General features: G+C 42.7%; 2 protein-coding genes across 4 annotated transcripts in view; both read left to right on the top strand.

Annotated features, from left to right (window-relative positions):
• The window catches only part of LOC119723817 (transmembrane and coiled-coil domain-containing protein 3-like), a 100997-nt gene that overhangs the window by 68408 nt on the left and 13565 nt on the right, over positions 1-19024 (top strand). For all 3 annotated transcript variants that reach the window (XM_038194694.1, XM_038194695.1, XM_038194693.1), the window contains one exon: positions 10732-10856. In XM_038194694.1, the coding sequence (XP_038050622.1) occupies positions 10732-10848 (117 nt within the window). In that variant the 3' untranslated portion in view covers positions 10849-10856. The remainder of the gene's footprint in view (positions 1-10731; positions 10857-19024) is intronic.
• LOC119724034 lies at positions 16204-17681 on the top strand. Its single transcript, XM_038194955.1, has 3 exons — positions 16204-16284; positions 16802-17225; positions 17455-17681. The coding sequence occupies exons 1-3, from the start codon at positions 16204-16206 to the stop codon at positions 17679-17681; spliced, it is 732 nt and encodes a 243-aa protein (XP_038050883.1).

Below are 19024 nucleotides of genomic sequence, written 5' to 3'. Positions count from 1 at the left end.
ATATCTATTACCACTTTTAAATAATAAGCCAATTCCGGTTTTGGCCTTTTTCGACCGGAAGCAAGGGTCACGTAATTGCATGCACACTGAATGAAATAAAGACCCCAACCTACTCTACCACTTGCCGGCAACAGAATGCTGCGGACGCATTCTTATGCATTTTTAAATATTAAAGGTGTTACAATTGAATTGCCTATAAATAAACACCTGATGACGTCATCATGACGTCATCATTACACAATGTTGTTTGAATTAGGGTCTTTGCTTGGACAAAGAGTGATCTAAATGAAATACTGGCAAACAGTCGAAAATGCCCTTTGAAAATCGACATTTTTTTCTAAATTTTTGTGTACAAAGTCTATGGGAAAAATTAAATATTCAAAAATCTATAATAAATTAGTCGATGACGTCACCATGACGTCACTCCTCAGGGCACATCTCTGCTATAAGGACTATGACTATGCTTAATTTGAATGATGTATGACAAAGATTAATACCAAAAGTGGCACTGAGAAAAAATGTGTACAAAGTCTATGGGATTTAGGCGACAAAAAGAAGAAGAAGAAGAAAGAAAAACTAGAGCTGTATGTCTGTTTGCAAACAGAACACAGGGCTTTTTCGCATTTTACAAATATTTGTTTCGTTTGTCCTTTTGCAGTCACTTTTCAGAGTGCTTCATGCAGTTAAAGGTTGTTCAATACGCTTAGAATAATTCCTAAAGTATAATTTTATCAAATGATGTCACTTGCCCTGCAATGACGTCATCCTTTCTCAATGCACATTTTGTCATTGTGATTTTGGTTTGAACCAAGTTTAATGTCAATCCGATGAAAGAAAGTGTGCAATTTGTGGAAGCAGAATAAAATTATAAATATCTAAAAATTATCAAAACAAAACGATGACGTCATCGTGACGTCACTTTAAACTTTGTATACTAGTACCATTATTTACCTACCCACTAAGTTTCATGACAGTCAGACCTTTCCTTATATGTATTTTGAAAAATCGCATTTTTATGACGTCATAATGATGTCAGATATTTTTTTTCAATATTTTGTGCAAATACCTTTTTACCTAACAGACCAAATACACAAAGAATTTTGAATTTTGCATGTTACGTTCATGAGATATGGCTAAAAGGTCAAAAACTTCAAATATTCATATAAAATCTCTGAATGACGTCATCATGGCTCTACCTAAAAAAATTTTACCTATAACACATCCCGGTCTAGCCACATACCAAATTTCAACCCAATCAGACTTACAGTTCTGTAGATATAGGACTACAGAACTGTTATAGGACAGATCACCAAGTTATGAAAATGGTGGCTTGAAAACGTGTACAAAGTCAATAGGTTAAAAATCCCACAGCAGAAAAACTGCACCTTTAAATGCGTGATTTTCCTTTAAACTGAAACATTTTTATAAAATATAACTTGCTATTCTAACTCTTGGGAATATTTTCAATCAAATGACAGGCGTAAAAAAATACGATTTCTTTTTCCTTCTCATAGTAATTCTCAGCCGAAGTTCAGAACTACTCAGTAAGATATATCAGTGTTGTATAGGGAAAGACTTGTGGAGAAAGCTGTGTACAAAGTCTATGAGAAAAATTAATTATTCATAAATCCATAATAAATTACTTGATGACGTCACCATGACGTCACTCTTCGGGACACATCTTGGCTATAGGGACTATGCTTATGCCAACTTTCAATGATATCTGACAAAGATTAATGCCAAAAGTGCTATAATACGTCCCTGTCTATGCGCATGCATGAACATAAAATCTGTCAAAGTTAGCCGAAAATCGACTAAAACGGTCACTGTGGACAGGATTTGACCTCAGCAACACGTGCGCTGCAGGCTGACTGACATACGATGTATGTGCCTATGTACAACGTACGTGCATGTACATTGTGGACGTCCTGTCCTGTGCATGTTTTGAAGCAGAGGTATTGTCAACGTGAAGTTTTAAGCGTGCGCAGGGTATGTTCGAGTTCGCTTATCGCCTTGAAACTTTGGAAAAATTAAATATTCAAAAATCTATAATAAATTAGTCGATGACGTCACCATGACGTCAATCTTCGGGACACATCTTTGCTATAGGGACTATGACTATGCTTAATTTGAATGATGTAAGACGAAGATTAATACCAAAAGTGGCACTGAGAAAAAACGTGTACAAAGTCTATGGGATTTAGGCGACAAAAAGAAGAAGAAGAAGAAGAAGAAGAAAGAAACTAGAACTGTATGTCTGTCGAAACAGAACACAGGGCTTTTCCGCATTATGATTTTTTTTAATCAATAATATGCGCTGAATATGCATGAACATAAAATCTGTCAAAGTTAGCCGAAAACTCGGCTAAAACGGTCACTGTGGACAGGATTTGACCTCGGCAATACGATGTATGTATGTGTGTGTGTACAAGGTCTTTGCCTTGCCAAAGAGTGATCTAAATAAATAACTGGCAAAGAGTCGAAAACGCACTATGAAAATCGACAATTATTTTAAAATTTTTGATGACGTCATCGTGACGTCACTTCTAACTTTGCATAATAGTATGATTAACTACCTACCCAACAAGTTCCACGACAATTGGACCTTTCCTTATATGAGTTTTGAAAAATCGCATTTTGATGACGTCATGATGACGTCACACCTTTTTGCAAGTTTTGTGCGAATAGCTATTACATGACAGACCAAATGCAAAAACGAATTTTGCATTTTGCATGTTGCGTTCGGGAGATATGGCTAAAAGGTCCAAAAAAATTAATATTCATATAAAATCTCAGGATGACGTCATCATGACGTCACCTCATTTTTAATCTATAACACATCCTGGTATAGCCACATACCAAGTTTCAACCCAATCGGACTTACATTTCTGTAGATATAAGACTTCACAATATGTACGTAAATTTTCAAAAATCAATAAAAAAATTAGGTGCTGACGTCATCGTGATGTCATAGTCTTGGCATAATTTTTGTATGAGGGTCTTCCTTGGCTGTAACTTTGATGACAATTCCAGATCGCCAAGTTATAAAAATGGTGGCTTGAAAACGTATACAAAGTCAATGGGTTAAAAATCCCACAGCAGAGAAACTGCACCTTTAAATACGTGATTTGCCTTTAAACTGAAACATTTTTATAAAATATTACTTGATATTCTGACTCTTGGGAATATTTTCAATCAAATGGCAAACGTAAAAAAAACGATTTCTTTTTCCTTCTCATAGTAATTCTCGGCCGAAGTTCAGAACTACTCAGTAAGATATATCAGTGTTGTATAGGGAAAGACTTGTGGAGAAAGCTGTGTACAAAGTCTATGAGAACAATTAATTATTCATAAATCCATAATAAATCACTTGATGACGTCACCATGACGACACTCCTTGGGACACATCTTGGCTATAGGGACTATGCTTATGCCAACCTTCAATGATATCTGACAAAGATTAATGCCAAAAGTGTTATAATACGTCCCTGTCTATACGCATGCATGAACATAAAATCTGTCAAAGTTAGCCGAAAATCGGCTAAAACGGTCACTGTGGACAGGATTTGACCTCAGCAACACGTGCGCTGCAGGCTGACTGACATACGATGTATGTGCCTATGTACAACGTACGTGCAAGTACATGTACATTGTGGACGTCCTGTCCTGTGCATGTTTTGAAGCAGAGGTATTGTCAACGTGAAGTTTTAAGCGTGCGCAGGGTATGTTCGAGTTCGCTTATCGCCTCGAAACTTTGAAATGTTTTAGACCTACCCTTAAATCGACAATTAAAGTAAAAACTAACATAAAAACTGCCATGGTTGATTTTTCAGGAATTTTCAAATGAAAAAAGGTCTTTTTATAATAACTTCCGGTCTGATGACGTCATTCACCTCAAACTTCGCACACGTCTTAAGTGGGTCAAGGTCATCATATACACCAATATTTAGGCGATTCCGACAAACTTCGCCACAGACATCTGTTCAAAATACATTTTTGCTAATTTTTAACCTGTCGCGAGAGGGCGCTCGAAGATTGCATGACGTCATCGGTAGATAATTTGAACAATACTATCAGCCAAGAGACTAACACCGTTAAAAGCAAGTTCATATCTATTACCACTTTCAAATAATAAGCCACTTCCGGTTTTGGCCTCTTTCGACCGGAAGCAAGGGTCATGTGATTTCACGCACACTGAATGAAATCAACCTAATCTACCACTTGCCGGCAACAGAATGCTGCGGACGCGTACGGTTGATTTCTTATGCATTTTTAAATATTAAAAGTGTCACAATTTAATTGCCTATAAATAAACACCGGATGACGTCATCATGACTTCATCATTACACAATGTTGTTTGAATTAGGGTCTTTGCTTGGACAAAGAGTGGTGTAAATGAATTACTGGCAAAGAGTCGAAAATGCCCTTTGAAAATTGACATTTTTTTTTAAATTTCTGTGTACAAAGTCTATGGGAAAAATTAAATATTCAAAATTATATAATAAATCGTGTGATGACGTCAGCATGACGTAATGATTCGGCACACATCTGCAGGTGATGTTCTAAGTATGTGCCAGGTTTGAAGAAAATCGGAATTGTTTTAAGGCCAAAAGTGGCGTGTAGAAAAAACGTGTACAAAGTCTATGGGATTTTGTGCAAAAAAGAAGTGGAAGAAGAAGAGGAAGAGGAAGAAAGAAAAAAAATCAGAACAAAAAGAAAGGCTTTTTCGCAAGAATTGCGAAAAAGCCAAAAAAATGAGAACAAAAAGAAAGGCTTTTCCGCTTTTTTGCGGAAAAGCCAAAGAAAAACCAGAACAAAAACAAAGGCTTTTCCGCAACTTTGCGGAAAAGCAAAAAAAAAAATGAGAACAAAAACAAAGGCTTTTTCGCAAAATTGCAAAAAAGCCAAAAATGAGAACAAAAAGAAAGTCTTTTCCGCTTTTTTGCGGAAAAGCCAATCAGACGTGTCTGACTACCTTCATACGCGATTTTGACCCATTCGGACTGATAGTTTTCTCAATGTGAAACTTTAAAAAAGGCATCTTTATGATAGCGCCACATGCCCTACGATGACGTCATCTTGATAACACTTGTCAATGCACATTTTTGCATTGTGGTCTTGGTTTGTACCAAGCTTGAAGTCCATCCAATGAAAGGAAGTGTTAAATTTTGGAAGCGGAATGAAATTGTAAATATTAAAAAAATCATAAAAAAATCATGCGATGACGTCATGGTGATGTCATTTCAGATTTTGCATACCAGTACCATTATCTAGCTATCCATCAAGTTTCACGACGATCGGACATTCCCTTATATGTGTTTAAAAAAAACACATTTTTGATGACATCATGATGACGTCACACATTTTTCAAAATTTTTTACATATACATGTACCTATTACCTAACAAACATAATACAAAACAAATTATTAATTTTGCATGTTGCGTTCATGAGATATGGCTTAAAGGTCAAAAAATTCAAAAAATCATATAAGATCGTATGATGATGTCATGATGACGTCACCTCAATTTTTACCTATAACACATCCCGGTCTATCTACATACCGAGTTTCAACCCCATCGGACATACGGTTCTCTAGATATAGGACTGCACTTTAAATTGTAAATATGAAAAAAAAATCATAAAAAATCAACCGATGACGTCTTGGTGATGTCTTTTCGGAACTTGCATACTAGTACCATTATCTAGCTATCCACTAAGTTTCATGGCGATCGGACTTTCCCTTATATATGTTTTTAAAAATCACATTTTTGATGACGTCATGATGACGTCACACATTTTTCAAAATTGTGTGCATATACCTTTTACTTAACAAACATAATACAAAAAGAATTTTGAATTTTGCATGTTGCGTTCAAGAGATATGGCTTAAAGGTCCAAAAATGCAAAAAAAATCATATAAAATAGCTCGATGACATCATCATGACGTCACCTCAATTTTTACCTATAATACATCCCGGTCTACCTACATACCAAGTTTCAACCCAATCGGGCTTACAGTTCTTTAGATATAGGGTCTTAAAGTTTGCACTTTTGTGATGACGTCACGTGACCCATGTTGACGTCATGATGACGTCACTCTTCGGGACACAACTATGCTATAAGGACTATGCCTATGCTGACTTTGAATGATGTACGACAAAGATTAATGCCAAAAGTGGCGTTGAGAAAAAATGTGTACAAAGTCTATGGGGTTTAGGCGACAAAAAGAAGAAGAAGAAAAGGAAGAAGAAGAAAGAAAAATCTTAACAAAAAGAAAGGCTTATGTTCAGATTTCATAAATGCATATGGCCTTGGGGAAAGTCTGAATTATGTACACTGTTTTTTTTACCCCTCAGCCGAGAGGCTCGCGGGGTATTGTCATCCGTCCGTCCGTAGTCATCCGTCCGTCCATAGGGCGTCCGTCGGGCCGTCCGCCCTAACCACACCCCACATGTGGGGTGATTTTCTTTGTTGGACATGCACTCTACATGTGAAATCTATAGAAAGACATCACCCCGGATGTGAAATCTTTATAAAAAGGGATAAAAGGACTACAATGCCATCACCCCGGTTGTCTCATCTGCCCGGTTGTCCACCCGTCCGTCCGGGCAGCTTAGTTTCCGGATGATAACTTTTAAGAGTTAGAAATGTTGTATGGGATTGTAACTTCGGTAGGGGGTTGCCCTTAGGAGTAGGCAAGTTGGGATTGGTTTTGAGGTCAAAAGGTTAAAGGTCAAGGTCACCATGGTGAGTTAAATGTTAATGGTTTCCGGATGATAACTTGAGTTATATGTAGAAGTGAGATTTTGGTGTCTAACTTTGGTAGGGGATTGCCCTTGGGAGTAGGCAAGTTTGGATTGGTTTGGGGGTCAAAAGGTCGAAGGTCAAGGTCACCGTGGTCAGTTAAATGTCAATGGTTTCCGGATGATCACTTGAGTTAAAAATGAGATTTTGGTGTCTAACTTTGGTAGGGGATTGTCCTTGGGAGTAGGCAAGTTGAGATTGGTTTTGGGGTCAAAGGTCAAGGTCACCATGATTTTTGCTGACGTTACAATGATTTTACCAACAAAGCCAAGTTATTGGTGGGTTGTCATACCCCATCCGTAACCCCACTCAATGCCCCAGGGCCGAGGGGGGGGGAGGGAGGCTGTGAAAAGGAATTCTGTATTATTTCTAAAGTGTTCACTTGCAAATTATTTATTTACATTTGTTTCATTATGCAATCAACATACAAGATCTAAGTTCGGTGGTAGAGGGGGAGTGGGCGGGGCCTAGCCGGGAGGGGGGGGGGACTATACGACCTACTATTCATCCACTGGTCTAACAGTGTGATTCTGTTTGTGACATTGTGCTAGATTTAGGAACAATTCCAATTATACATGTTATTACTCAAAACAAAGGAAAAAATGAAAATACACTTTTTAAGGTTTTTGTGAAAATTACCATTTTTGGAGCACTACTGCACGAAGGATGTACATTAACCCAAGATTTTCTCACCAGATATTAAAAGACCAATGTCTGAACTAACCATAGCCAAAGAGAAATTATACTCAGACACAAATTAAGCAACAAAGAGACAATTCATTGAGTTTATGCCACAGCCTAAAGTAGTGTTTTATTTTTCCGGATACCAGGATTGGGCATACCGGTTGTCAGTATTAAAAGTTATTAATAGTGGGCCACACTAGGCCCAAGCAGTAATGGGCAATATCATGCCATTGGGCAACACACGGCCCGACCAGAAATTGGCAATAACATGCCATTGGGCAATAACATGCCCTGGGGCAATAACATGCCCTGGGCACCCAGGCCCAAAACAATGGGCATAACATGCCCAAGCTACATGTACATGAGCCAAATGCACGTCAACTTGGTGCTTAAATCACATTTCACACGTGGATTGACACACGATAGCTTCCAACCGATGTTACATTCAGTCAGGAAAGCATGGCCTCGGGAAACTTTTGAGTGCTATGGCAACAATTTAAATTTGTATAACAATTATACATTATATTTAAATGCCCCAAAATATGAGTAATTTGGTTACTGGCTGTCTGCATCCGCAAATATTGCCAGACAAACTAATCGATGGAATCAAATGTACAATGAACCAGGAGGTACTCCTAAGGAAATCACATGTATAATCTCATGACACTAGCGAGCACTATACATGTCTTGAAAAACTGAATATGTTGTGTGGGTGGAGCTAAGGGGATGGTGGTGGGTGAAAATTGAAAGAACAGACTTTTTGTCTGTACACGCTTTGGATGGCTGTGACAGAGTGGCCGTATGATTACAGCCCGCCGAGCGCCCAACGTCCGGACGGGCACCTAAGAATCGCAATTTACATGCCCGTGAACTTTAGCCCTTTGCATAATTATCCCTTATTAGGCGCCAACCCGTACGTCCGAGCCTGTAATAAGCTAAGCGCGCCACACAAGATGTGGCAAAAAGTTCAGTGACCGAGATATGCTCATTTGTGGGTCACAGGCTGTGCGTAAGATTGTTATTTTATATAGACAGCACGCACAGAGGCCTAACACTGGGATAAAAGCGTTCGCTGAGTATAAGACCTTTTACCCTTGAAAGGGTAAAAGTATATATTCTGAGTGCCCTGGCAAGTGGCAATTTGGAGGGTTAAAAATGTGGTAAAAAATGCAATTTTGCTAGTTGTAAAAACATGCTGTATTGTAGGGCCTAAAAATAATATAAAAGTGATTTTTTGAAAAGTGTTTCTAATTTTTTCTTGTAAGTGTAAGGATGATGCTTTTTTGTGATATAGTTGAATTTTTGCAGCATCAAAATTGCCATGGCAACACAAGGGCAGATCGGGGGGGGGGGGCAAAGGGGCCATGGGCCCCCCTTCTCCAAAACGAAACCAATTTTTTTTTTATGTGACGTCGCAATAAAGGCAGGCAATGACTGCACCACCATCTTTTCCTCAAAAATAACATTGGTTAAAGTGGTCAGAAATTGCCTCAGATCGCACTACAGAGCATCTAGAATTCCCACGCCGTAATGTTCACCTCATCCTCTGGGTCTCTGGTTTTCTTGAAGTGGTTGTAGGCCCGTTGTTTTCGTTTGTGCGCACTCTTGATCTTCTGTGTTAGCCAAGGGGGAGAACTTCTGCTGGTGACTGTCTTAGAGGATATGTATTTGTCCATGCATACTCAGCCCAGCCGTGAAGTCGCACCAAAGATCATCTGCAGTACAGTCAACATTGTCATATTTCTTCACAAAGTCCTTGCTAAGCTTGTTGAGGTCTTTTTCATGTCTGTGGTGTTAAAGCTTTTTTGTACAAGAAAATCTTTCTTGGCTGTTGTTTAACTTTCCTTGGTTTGGTAGTCAGGATCACGCACAGAATACCCTCGTGGTCACTCATTCCAGGTAAAACAGAGGACTTCTCGACAAAAGTGGGGTGGGTAGTAAGAAATAAATCCAAGATGTTTCCCTTTCCTGTTAACTGAGTGCTTCGTAGACTATTGTATTCATGTTCATGCAGTTGGCATGGTACCACTCATTGCATTTTCACATTGGTCACATTGCACTGCTCTATCTTCCCACATACATCGGGTTATCTACTGCATTATGTGGGTTACTAGGACTAAGTGGGGTGGGTCCTGGTTTGGGCTCAGTGTCTCCAGTTTGGAGTACGGTGAGTAGACACATGTAGACTAATCAAAGTTTTAAATCTGCATCCAGACTGGTAATTGAGTTTTATTTCTCTTCCTAAGCAACAATGGTATAGCAGGGAAGTATTTGAACTTGAAGCTTTTTTGCATGGTAGAGAAGATGCACGATCCCCAACCAGCGTACCATAGTCAAATCATGATGGATATTCATCCACACAAACATCACTACATACAAATGAATGAAGTTAATTGTAACAGATTCATCATCAAAATTGTAGAAATTTGCAGACAACACCATCCCGGTGATTAAAAGTAGCATACTCACGGGGATGAATCCTTCCTTTCTACAAGATGAGAGATCAAACAACAATACAGGTCACCTATCACAACCCAGCAAATTATTACTCACACCTGACGCCATCCCGCTAGAGTTCTACTCCATGGTGGCCCCCATATTGTCAAGATGGAGAAAACAACAATTGTGTGGTGAAAAAAATGCTAAGTGATGTTACTCGACCAGAATCCAGGTGGTGAAAGCCAAAACAAACCAACATGGTCTTGAATGAAAGATTCAGCACTGAAACCACATTTGGGAGAGTAAATTGTGGAGTTATGGTGTAAATTTTACCCAAATTTCAGCAGCGATGTGGAGATCTTACTATACAATTCACGCATGCGCACTCACTCATGGATGTGTTATGGCGGGGGTGGGCGGCAAGGTACTGTGGGAAATGAATCTTAGCAAATGGCTAACACCCTCTTGCATGTTCGGTAGTAATGCTCTACGGGTAAAGTACTCACTAGTAGAATCAGCCCACACCTCTGTGGGTTAGGGAATTTGACAAAAGCACCCGAGGCACTGTATATTGCAAGCCTGGAGAAAGCTGTAGAGAGAGAGTGTAACAAGAAGAAATATGCTGGGGAAACCCACAGAATCAGGTAGAGACTGAAACCCAATGTACATGTGAACCAAGGCAGGAATCGAACCTGAGATGTAGAGGTGGAAGGCGAGGAAAGAGCCACTGTGCCTACATGTCATGAACCTGAATCTCTGTCACTCTTATTGCATTGATGTGTAAACACACTCCTCTTTCCAGGTGTACTTATTGATTCTGAGTGTAACAACACTGAGTCTCTTGCTGGCCCCAGTGCTGTGGAAGGTGTCGTTATGGCGATGCCGGCGCATCCAACACCGTCCCCCTGTCATCAGGTGACGCCAAAGGTGAGTGTTCACAGAAGGCTGAAACTATGGCTGAAATGATACACTTGTGTCACGATACTTATGATACATGCTAAATGATACAATATGTATCCTGATATATTTAATTAAACATGTTCCATGCTGCAAAAACTTCAAGAGTAAGATGATTTTCAAAACATGATTAAATGAATAAATAAATAAAATAATACACCAAATGCAATCTGATCTTCTCTGTCTACTGCCTGACAGCATTTGTTTAGCGTCATTAATATCGGACGTGTACCACTAAGAATTCCCAGCATTGTTTTCTATTCTCTTAAAAGGGTTGGTACATACATGTAGAATGATATTATATGTGACCATGGGCGGAAATCCCGGGGGGGGGACAGGGGGGACACGTCCCCCTCATGAATTTGGTAAGGGGGGACACAATGTCGAATGTCCCCTCCATGTTTTCATGTGTAGGTATGGGTGGGTGACCAACCATGGCAGAGTCTTAGGGAAAAGCCTCTTTGATACGTCGCTTTGTGGCTGAGAACCAATTTGGTTTTCTTGTAGGTTTGACCACAGCTCTTGTACGCCTACCCACGTACATGTACAGTACGTGCGTGTTGGTTCATGCGGTATACGTTATACACAATGTTGCCTGCGTACGTCATATAATTTGCTACTCCTATACAAATTCGGCCCCACTCCGGCCCGCAATCGCTATGATAGACTTGATGACAAGTCGTTAGACTATAGTGGTTTATGTCCGTCATCGATCAGCGCCAAAATCCGCCATACTATGAGGCGCCATGTGTAAATAAATTATTTAACAAAATTATTTATATATATTCATTATAATTCAATAATTGTTTGGCAGTTTGCATTATATACACATGGCGCCTCATACATACCACCGCCGTTCATGCAACGTCAGCGCTACAACCATTCATGCAAAAGTCATGTACTAACGCGCGGCATGGTCAGTATGTGTCTAACGACTTGACTAAGACATTTTCAAGCGAATATTCATATGTGCAGCCACTGTAATGCATATATGCATGATGTTTCCATAGCGAGGGCCAATAGTAGCCCATCTGGCTTACGAAGAAACACCATCGATCATTTTCAAGTTTTCATTTTATCTGGCAGTCCTGTTTTTAAAATTACAGTAAAAGCGTGTAACATTGTAGATAATATTAGTACTTTTGCAACTGTCTTTGAATAAAAGGAGTAATATTTAAGTAATTATGGAAGTTGAAACTGTTACGAATAATTGTAAATCCCCTTCAAAAAATGAAGTGCGCGCCGACTGTAAATGTAAGTTCCTTTTGGCCCATGTGGCTTGTTGTAGTTTAACTAATCACCCTGAAAACGAACTCGTTCGCGGTTTGTGCCCATTTTTAAGGTTACAGAACCGCAATGACAAAATGCCCGATGCACACAATGAGGTTTAGAAATATATTGTTGCATTATCAAGGGGGCCATGACCCCGCCCCCCCCCCCAAAAAAAAAACGAAACCAATTTTTTTTTTTTATGTGACATCGCAATAAAGGCAGGCAATGAGTACACCCCCAAAAAAATTAGTTAAAGTGGTCAGAAATTGCCTCAGATCGCATCACAGAGCATCTAGAATCCAAAATTTTTTCACGAAACCCCACGCCGTAATTTTTTGGACCCACTTTTTTGCGGGACCAAACGTTTTTTTGCCCCCCCCCCCAAAAATTGTGTTCTGGATCCGCCCTTGCGGCGGACGCGATTAAAACCACTCATTACAGACTTGATTTCAAGTCTATCGCTATGGCTGCCATACCCCATGGCAATATTACGAGTGGAAAGTTGTCCGTTCAGCCTGTGACTTTTTGTGAGTAATTTCGGGGAGAAAAAAAAACCTGTCCCCCCCACGTTCAAGGAGCGATTTCCGCCCTTGTATGTGACATAAACTAATCAGTGATGAACATTTTCAAAACAGAAGATTGTGCTCATGGCCGAACAGACTAAAAAACAATTGTAGCGAATTTGCACAACAAACAAGCAAGAAAACAGTCTAGTTCATCTCAAGTAATGCATGCAAAATTACTGTACCTCAAGATCGGAACCATATCAGTGCAGCGACTTTGACAGACCCCCTGAAATGATGTGCCATGGAATTATGTGGGTGTGTGATATGCTTCGTACCTACGTATAAAAATATGCTCTGTATTTTCATCGGGTTTTTTTATACCCTATTGCGCCTTTAAGAGAAGTATTGATAAAGAAAGATTATTGTAGAGTATAGTTTTCGTCTTATTGAGTAAATAGTTCATAGTAATGAAGCGTTTGGAGAGAACTGGCCTGTCACAAACTGGGTAGAATTACAGTCGTCAGTCATTGGCCATGGTTGGGTGGCCCAAGGACGAAGGGGCATACCACACACAGTTAACCGTGCCCTGATCTCCCCACCTGCAGTCAGCGTTCCACAGTCGTCAGCCATTGGCCACAGTTGCGTGGCCCAAGGACAAAGGGACATACCGCACATGCTTAATCGTGCTCCGGAGTCCATGCCTGCATTGAGTCTGCACCCGCCTTTGTCCATTGCCTCCGAGGGAGTTTCACAGCCACTGCCCACGTGGTTTGTTGCAATTCGCCCCTCCAGTCGGCTCTCGTTCACCGGAGTCAACCCAGCCCTCGCACTCGGGTGGTTCATCTGATGACGACGACGAGGCAGACCAATAGCAACAGAAGAAACAGAACTCCGTTTGGTGCAGAGGGACATGATTTTGGTACTTAAGTAACCCTCCATTGATGAACATAAAGTGCAGGACGGGCTCAACAACAAGTAGCGACAAGGTGTTCCCCATACTTCCACTAGATCAAGTGTGCGTGGAACACATTGACAACATTATGTCCGCTGATAATTGGCGTCCATTCCCTAGAAGTCAGCGGGATTATTATCGTTTTTATCCCACGGATATCAATAATTTTTTCAATCGCCTTCCCTCCCGGAGGCAGCAAAAGATAAGCTGGCAGCGGATGAGAGGACTTTGACAATCAAGCGGCCCTTCGTGGATAAGACACGCGGCGAGCTTGAGGACACTCTGAAGAAAATGGATTCAGCCTCCCGCTTAAGCTTGCGATCCGCCTCCTTCTTACTTCTCTGCACGGAGTCTTTGGCTTTAGGTTATGAAGATGACTCCACAATTCCGGTAGACATGATGACTGCTGCTCTTTACTCCTCGACCAAGGTCTTCGCTCGGTGCTTGACCAATTTGCATGAGTGTCGACCTTAGCGACCTCCATGTGCCGGTTCGAGAGGTTCGAGTCCCTCCCCCTCAAGGGCAAGGATCTCTTCACCGGGAAATTCAAGGATTGCATGCAGGCTGAGGCAAAGCGGTTGAAGGCTACTGAAAAGATTAATTTTAAGAAGCCACCAACCCCCACAACTAGAATAGCACAGAATAAGAACAAACCATTGTTCATTATTCCATGCCGCAAACCACTGAAATCTAACCGTACTTTTTGCGGCCGCGCCGACAACACGTCAGCTACGCAGGTCGCACAGACTCAGTCATTCCCCGGTAAACAATGGCCCCGATTTGGCGGTGGTTCCTGGGCGCCACCCCCGTTATCCCAGGGGCTGTCGTAAACCTGGGAAGGCAGCCCTCCTTTGAGAAGGAAAACTCTAACCTCAAACCACCCGTCTCGGGAGAGGAGTTGTGACCACCCCAGCACTACTTTCACAAAAGAAAAGCCTAATCATGATCATGGGCGTCGCCAGGATTTTTTTCTAGAGGGGGGCAAAACATATTTTTTCCAAAAAATTCCAGTATGACTTTGCGCCTCTGTTTCTTTTTTCTTTTTTTTTCTTCCCTTTTTTTTTTTTTTCTTTTTTTTCGGGGGGGGGGGGGAACAAGCCCCCCCCCTTGCCCCCCCCCTCGCAATGCCCATGATCATGATCTTAAATCCAATGAAGAATCGTATACTTCCAGCAGCCGGAGTCTGCAGGAGAACAGCAGAGGGAATTCGTGCACGCTCACCTCGTGAGAATGATGATGGTGCTCCCTCAAACCCCAAGGACTCCTTGGGAAGGGGAGCCGACGGGTGCTGGACAGCCGAAGCACTACTGAGATGTAAGAAGAGCTTGTCTCTTGTCACAATGAATGTGCAGACAATCAGGGAGGATAAGAGAGCAAAGGAGCTAGTGGATAGGATGAGGAGACACGGAGTGGCCGTGTGTGGGATCCAGGAGCACGTGCATGCTGATGGCATGAGAGATATCGTGGTTACCAACATGATTGAAGATTTCTACCTTGTCACGGCATCGGCTTGGAGAAATGAAGCTCAGGCGGCAACTGGGTCAGGCTTATGCTGAGCAGAGAGGCACAGAGGTCGTTAATCATGTCAACCGGTGTTCTGATATAGTTATCACTGCCTCTTTCCAAAGCAATCCAGTCCTCACCACCATAGTGGCCTACACACCAACTATGATGATCTTAGACGAGCGGTAGAGGCTGTTCCCCAGCATCACTTCCTTGCCATTCTTGGAGACTTCAATGCCCCCCTGGGACAGGGAGACGTTCCTTCACCTTGCATCAGGTTACAAATGACAATGGGGTGCGTCTGCTGGATCGATTTGAGGACTACTCTCTTCTAGTCAACAACACGCTGTTTGAGAAGCGAAAGGGAAGGCTGTGGACGTGGCTGTCACCAGCAGGGATGAAATCCCAGATCGACTTCATCCTGACCAGGAGGAAATGGCGAAATAGCCTTATTAACTCTTGCGCCCACAGTACCTTCTCTACAGTGGGATCAGATCATAGAGTGGTGGTGACAAAGGTGCGTCTCAGCCTCCGAGGAAACCGAGAAAGCCAGTCACAAGAAGGGTGAAGTATACGAATGGAAGAAGCTCAAGGGAAACAGCGATCTGCAGGAGCTGTACGTAATAAAAGTTCACAATCGGTTCCAGGTACTGACTGAGGAGGGGGAATCTGCTACTGACCGATATGACAAGTTTGTGAAAGCAAACGAGGAGGCCGGGGAGTTCTGCATGGACAAGGTCCCCAAGGTGAAGAGGAGGGCGAAAGCCTCATCGCATCCTTGTGTCTTCAGAGCCAGGGAGGAGATGGAAGTGGCCTACAGATCTCTTGTAGCAGACTTCAGCCTCACCAATCGAGTGGTCTACTCCAACAAAAAGAAGGCCCTCGTTGAAACCTATGATATCATCGAAGAGGAGGTGCATGCTTACCCAGAAAATAAGGGAGGTGGAAGTAGCTCGGGTCAACCAAATGCATGCGATGAGCTGTATGCTGATCCACGAGATTACTGGTCAAGGGAGATACCGATGAGCAACGGGTTGAGGCATGGTTCAACCACTTCAGAAACCTTCTTGGTGATAAACCAGAGATGATGGATGAGCAGGCGGAGGTAGAACATGTGTTCGAGGACCTGGACATCGAAGGTGGTCCCTTCAATGATGAGGAGTATGTGAAAGCAAAGGGGGCACTCAAGGCTGGAAAATGCTGTTGAGAGGATGGAGTAGTCCCAGAGGTCCTGAAGTATGTCCCCATCCACGACCACATACTCGACTTTGTCCACAAGGCATAGGAGAAGGGAGAGATACCAGATCAGTGAAGCAGTATTAATATCATCCCGGTTCCGAAGTCTGGTGACCTCACATGTACGGACAACTACCGAGGGATAAGTCTTACCTCTTTTGTCGCCAAAACCTTTAACAGGATGGTGCTCAACCGGATTCGGCCAGTGATGGACCCATTTCTTAGAACAGCACAGAATGGGTTCTAAGTGGGGCACATCATTGGTTGAGAAGAATCATTGAAGGTGTCAAGCATAAACATCCTCCTGCAGTCATCACCTTCATTGACATCCGCAAGGCATTTGACACTATCCACCGGGTCAAAATGATGAACATCCTCACCGCATACGGACTCCCCAGTAAGTTAGTGCAAATCATTGGGGCGACCTACACTAACTGCCGGGCCAGGTCACTTCAGTGGGTGGTGTCACAGAGAGCTTTGACATCCTGACAGGAGTGCTTCAGGGTGACATCTTGGCCCCTTTTCTCTTCATCATTGTACTCTACTACGCCCTGAGGAAGGCCATCAACATTAGAGAAGAGGAGCTGGGTTTCACCATAGTGCCCCGCAAGAGCCGGCGATTGTCTCATGTGATGATCACTGACATGGACTTTGCGTATGACATCGCACTGGTCTCAAATACAGTGGAGCAGGCTCGAACCCTTTTGTTATCAGTTGAGGAGGAGTGTTTGAAGGTTGGCCTACAGCTGAACACAAAGAAGACCAAGGTGCTCGCCTATAACATCAGTGGCACAGCTGTCTGCACGAGAGATGGTACAACTCTCAAGGTTGAATCTGACTACAAGTACCTTGGAGCTAGGATCAGCTCCAGTGAGAAAGACCTCAAGGACAGGTGTGGTCATTGCTCCACAGAATGAAAAAGGTGTGGTCATCACTGATCACCCTCATTACTTAGATGGAGAAGTCTCTGGATGGGTGTTACACCAGGATGCTGCGCATGGCCCTCAACATCCTGTGGCAGGATCACATGAGAAATGTAGACCTCTATGCAGGCTTGCCAAAGGTGACGAAAAAGATCCGGGGCATGTCACGCTTGCAGGGCATTGCGTCCGTCACCTCGAGCTGGCTGCTAGCCAGATCATTCTCTGGGAGACCACATTGGGCACTGCCTCACGTGGGAGAAGAAATATCTCCTTCGTGGACATGCTGAAACGGGAAACCAGCTTGACCACCGCTGAAGAGCTGCGCTCCTGCATGCTGGACCGGGACATGTGGACCAAGATCATTGGGAGGGCTCGAGCTGCCAAAGGGCCTCAACTTGATTGACACAAACGTATATCTGTTGATTTACATAGTTCAGCGGAAAGCACTGAGATAATGGATAGTTTTAACCCTGAAAGGGCCAAGCTTTTTTGATCAACTCTCAGCCGGGGGGGGGGGGGGGGGGTGGATTCCATCGGCCATCGAGTGACAAAAAATTATGAAACTTGGTACGTGCATAGAACAACTTATCATAAACATAGCCAAGAAATTTCATGTCATGACTATAGGTCAAAGGGTTTTGGAATTAGGACTAATTAATTATTCATATGCACGAATGATAATTCTGCTCTGTGTACAGTACATATATGGGAAAAATTTTCGCTGCGCGGCTACCAGTGGTCCGATTTCTATGTTTTTGGTATCAAAAGATGCGCAAGGCTCGAGGCTACAAAGTCATAACAGCTCAGGTTGCGCACATATTTTTTTTTCTCCCGTCATAGGGCGCTTGAAAGATATTCGAGACCCTCCCTCTAATGGCCAGACAAGGATCATTTTACGGGGCAATTTGATGCAAACCGAAACAAAGCTGTTGAAGGCTACTGAGAACATTTCCAAGAAGCTGCCAACCCCCTTGGCCAGGGCAGCCCAGGGTAGGAACAAACTGTTGTTTGTTATTCTCTGCCGCAGGTCGCTGTAGTTTAACCGTAGTAGCTTTCGTGGCCGCACTGGCATATGTCCGGTGCATGCTCCGCGCAGACTCAGTCTTACACCATGCTTTCACCAAACAACGACCCCAATCTGGCCGTGGTTCCTGGACAACTGCCCCCCATTATCCGGGGGTTGGCGTAAATGACTCACCCAACTCATGGCGACCTCCCGCTGTCAGACCCGTTGGGAGGCCACCTTCGAGAATTTGCGGGGTCCTGGGCTCTTATCATGTCTGACCAGTGGCTGCTCGATTCAATCAGTCACGGTTACGCATTCGATTGCTCGAGCAACCCCCCTGTCAGACATGCTTGTTCCACCAAACACCAATACCATCCAACCCAACGAAATGCCCCTCCCTCGAGGTGGAGATCAGCTCCCTCCTCGAAAAAGCGGTAGTACGCATAATTTCCTGGGGGATGTGATCGGGGTTTATGTCGACCCTCTTCTTGTTGCCCAAGGAGGAAGCCAGCGTATGGTGCCCCATTCTAAACTTAAGATTATCCTCGAGTCAATCCACACATCAGCATGGGGGGCCAGCCTAGACCTGAAGGACTCATACCTTTCTGGCTGGGGGGCCATCCTCCACCTGCGCCAAGTGGTGGGTTGGTGGGGCCCCAATCACCGCTCAAGTCACATAAGGCTCTGTTTTTTTTTAACGTACCCATTTGTGTCAACCAATAGGGTAAAAAATGAAAACA

This window comes from Patiria miniata, unplaced genomic scaffold, assembly GCF_015706575.1.
Source record: "Patiria miniata isolate m_02_andy unplaced genomic scaffold, ASM1570657v1 HiC_scaffold_17, whole genome shotgun sequence".
Lineage (NCBI taxonomy): Eukaryota > Metazoa > Echinodermata > Asteroidea > Valvatida > Asterinidae > Patiria > Patiria miniata.
Note: the sequence above shows the minus strand (reverse complement) of the source record. Positions and strands in the feature narration are given on the sequence as shown.

Coding starts and splice junctions, on each gene's coding strand:
- LOC119724034 (XM_038194955.1), top strand. CDS start 16,204: ATGATGGATGAGCAGGCGGAGGTAGAACATGTGTTCGAGGACCTGGAC. Junction 16,285..16,801: donor CCTTCAATGATGAGGAGTAT/GTGAAAGCAAAG, acceptor CTGCCGGGCCAG/GTCACTTCAGTGGGTGGTGT. Junction 17,226..17,454: donor TGGAGCTAGGATCAGCTCCA/GTGAGAAAGACC, acceptor TCACGCTTGCAG/GGCATTGCGTCCGTCACCTC.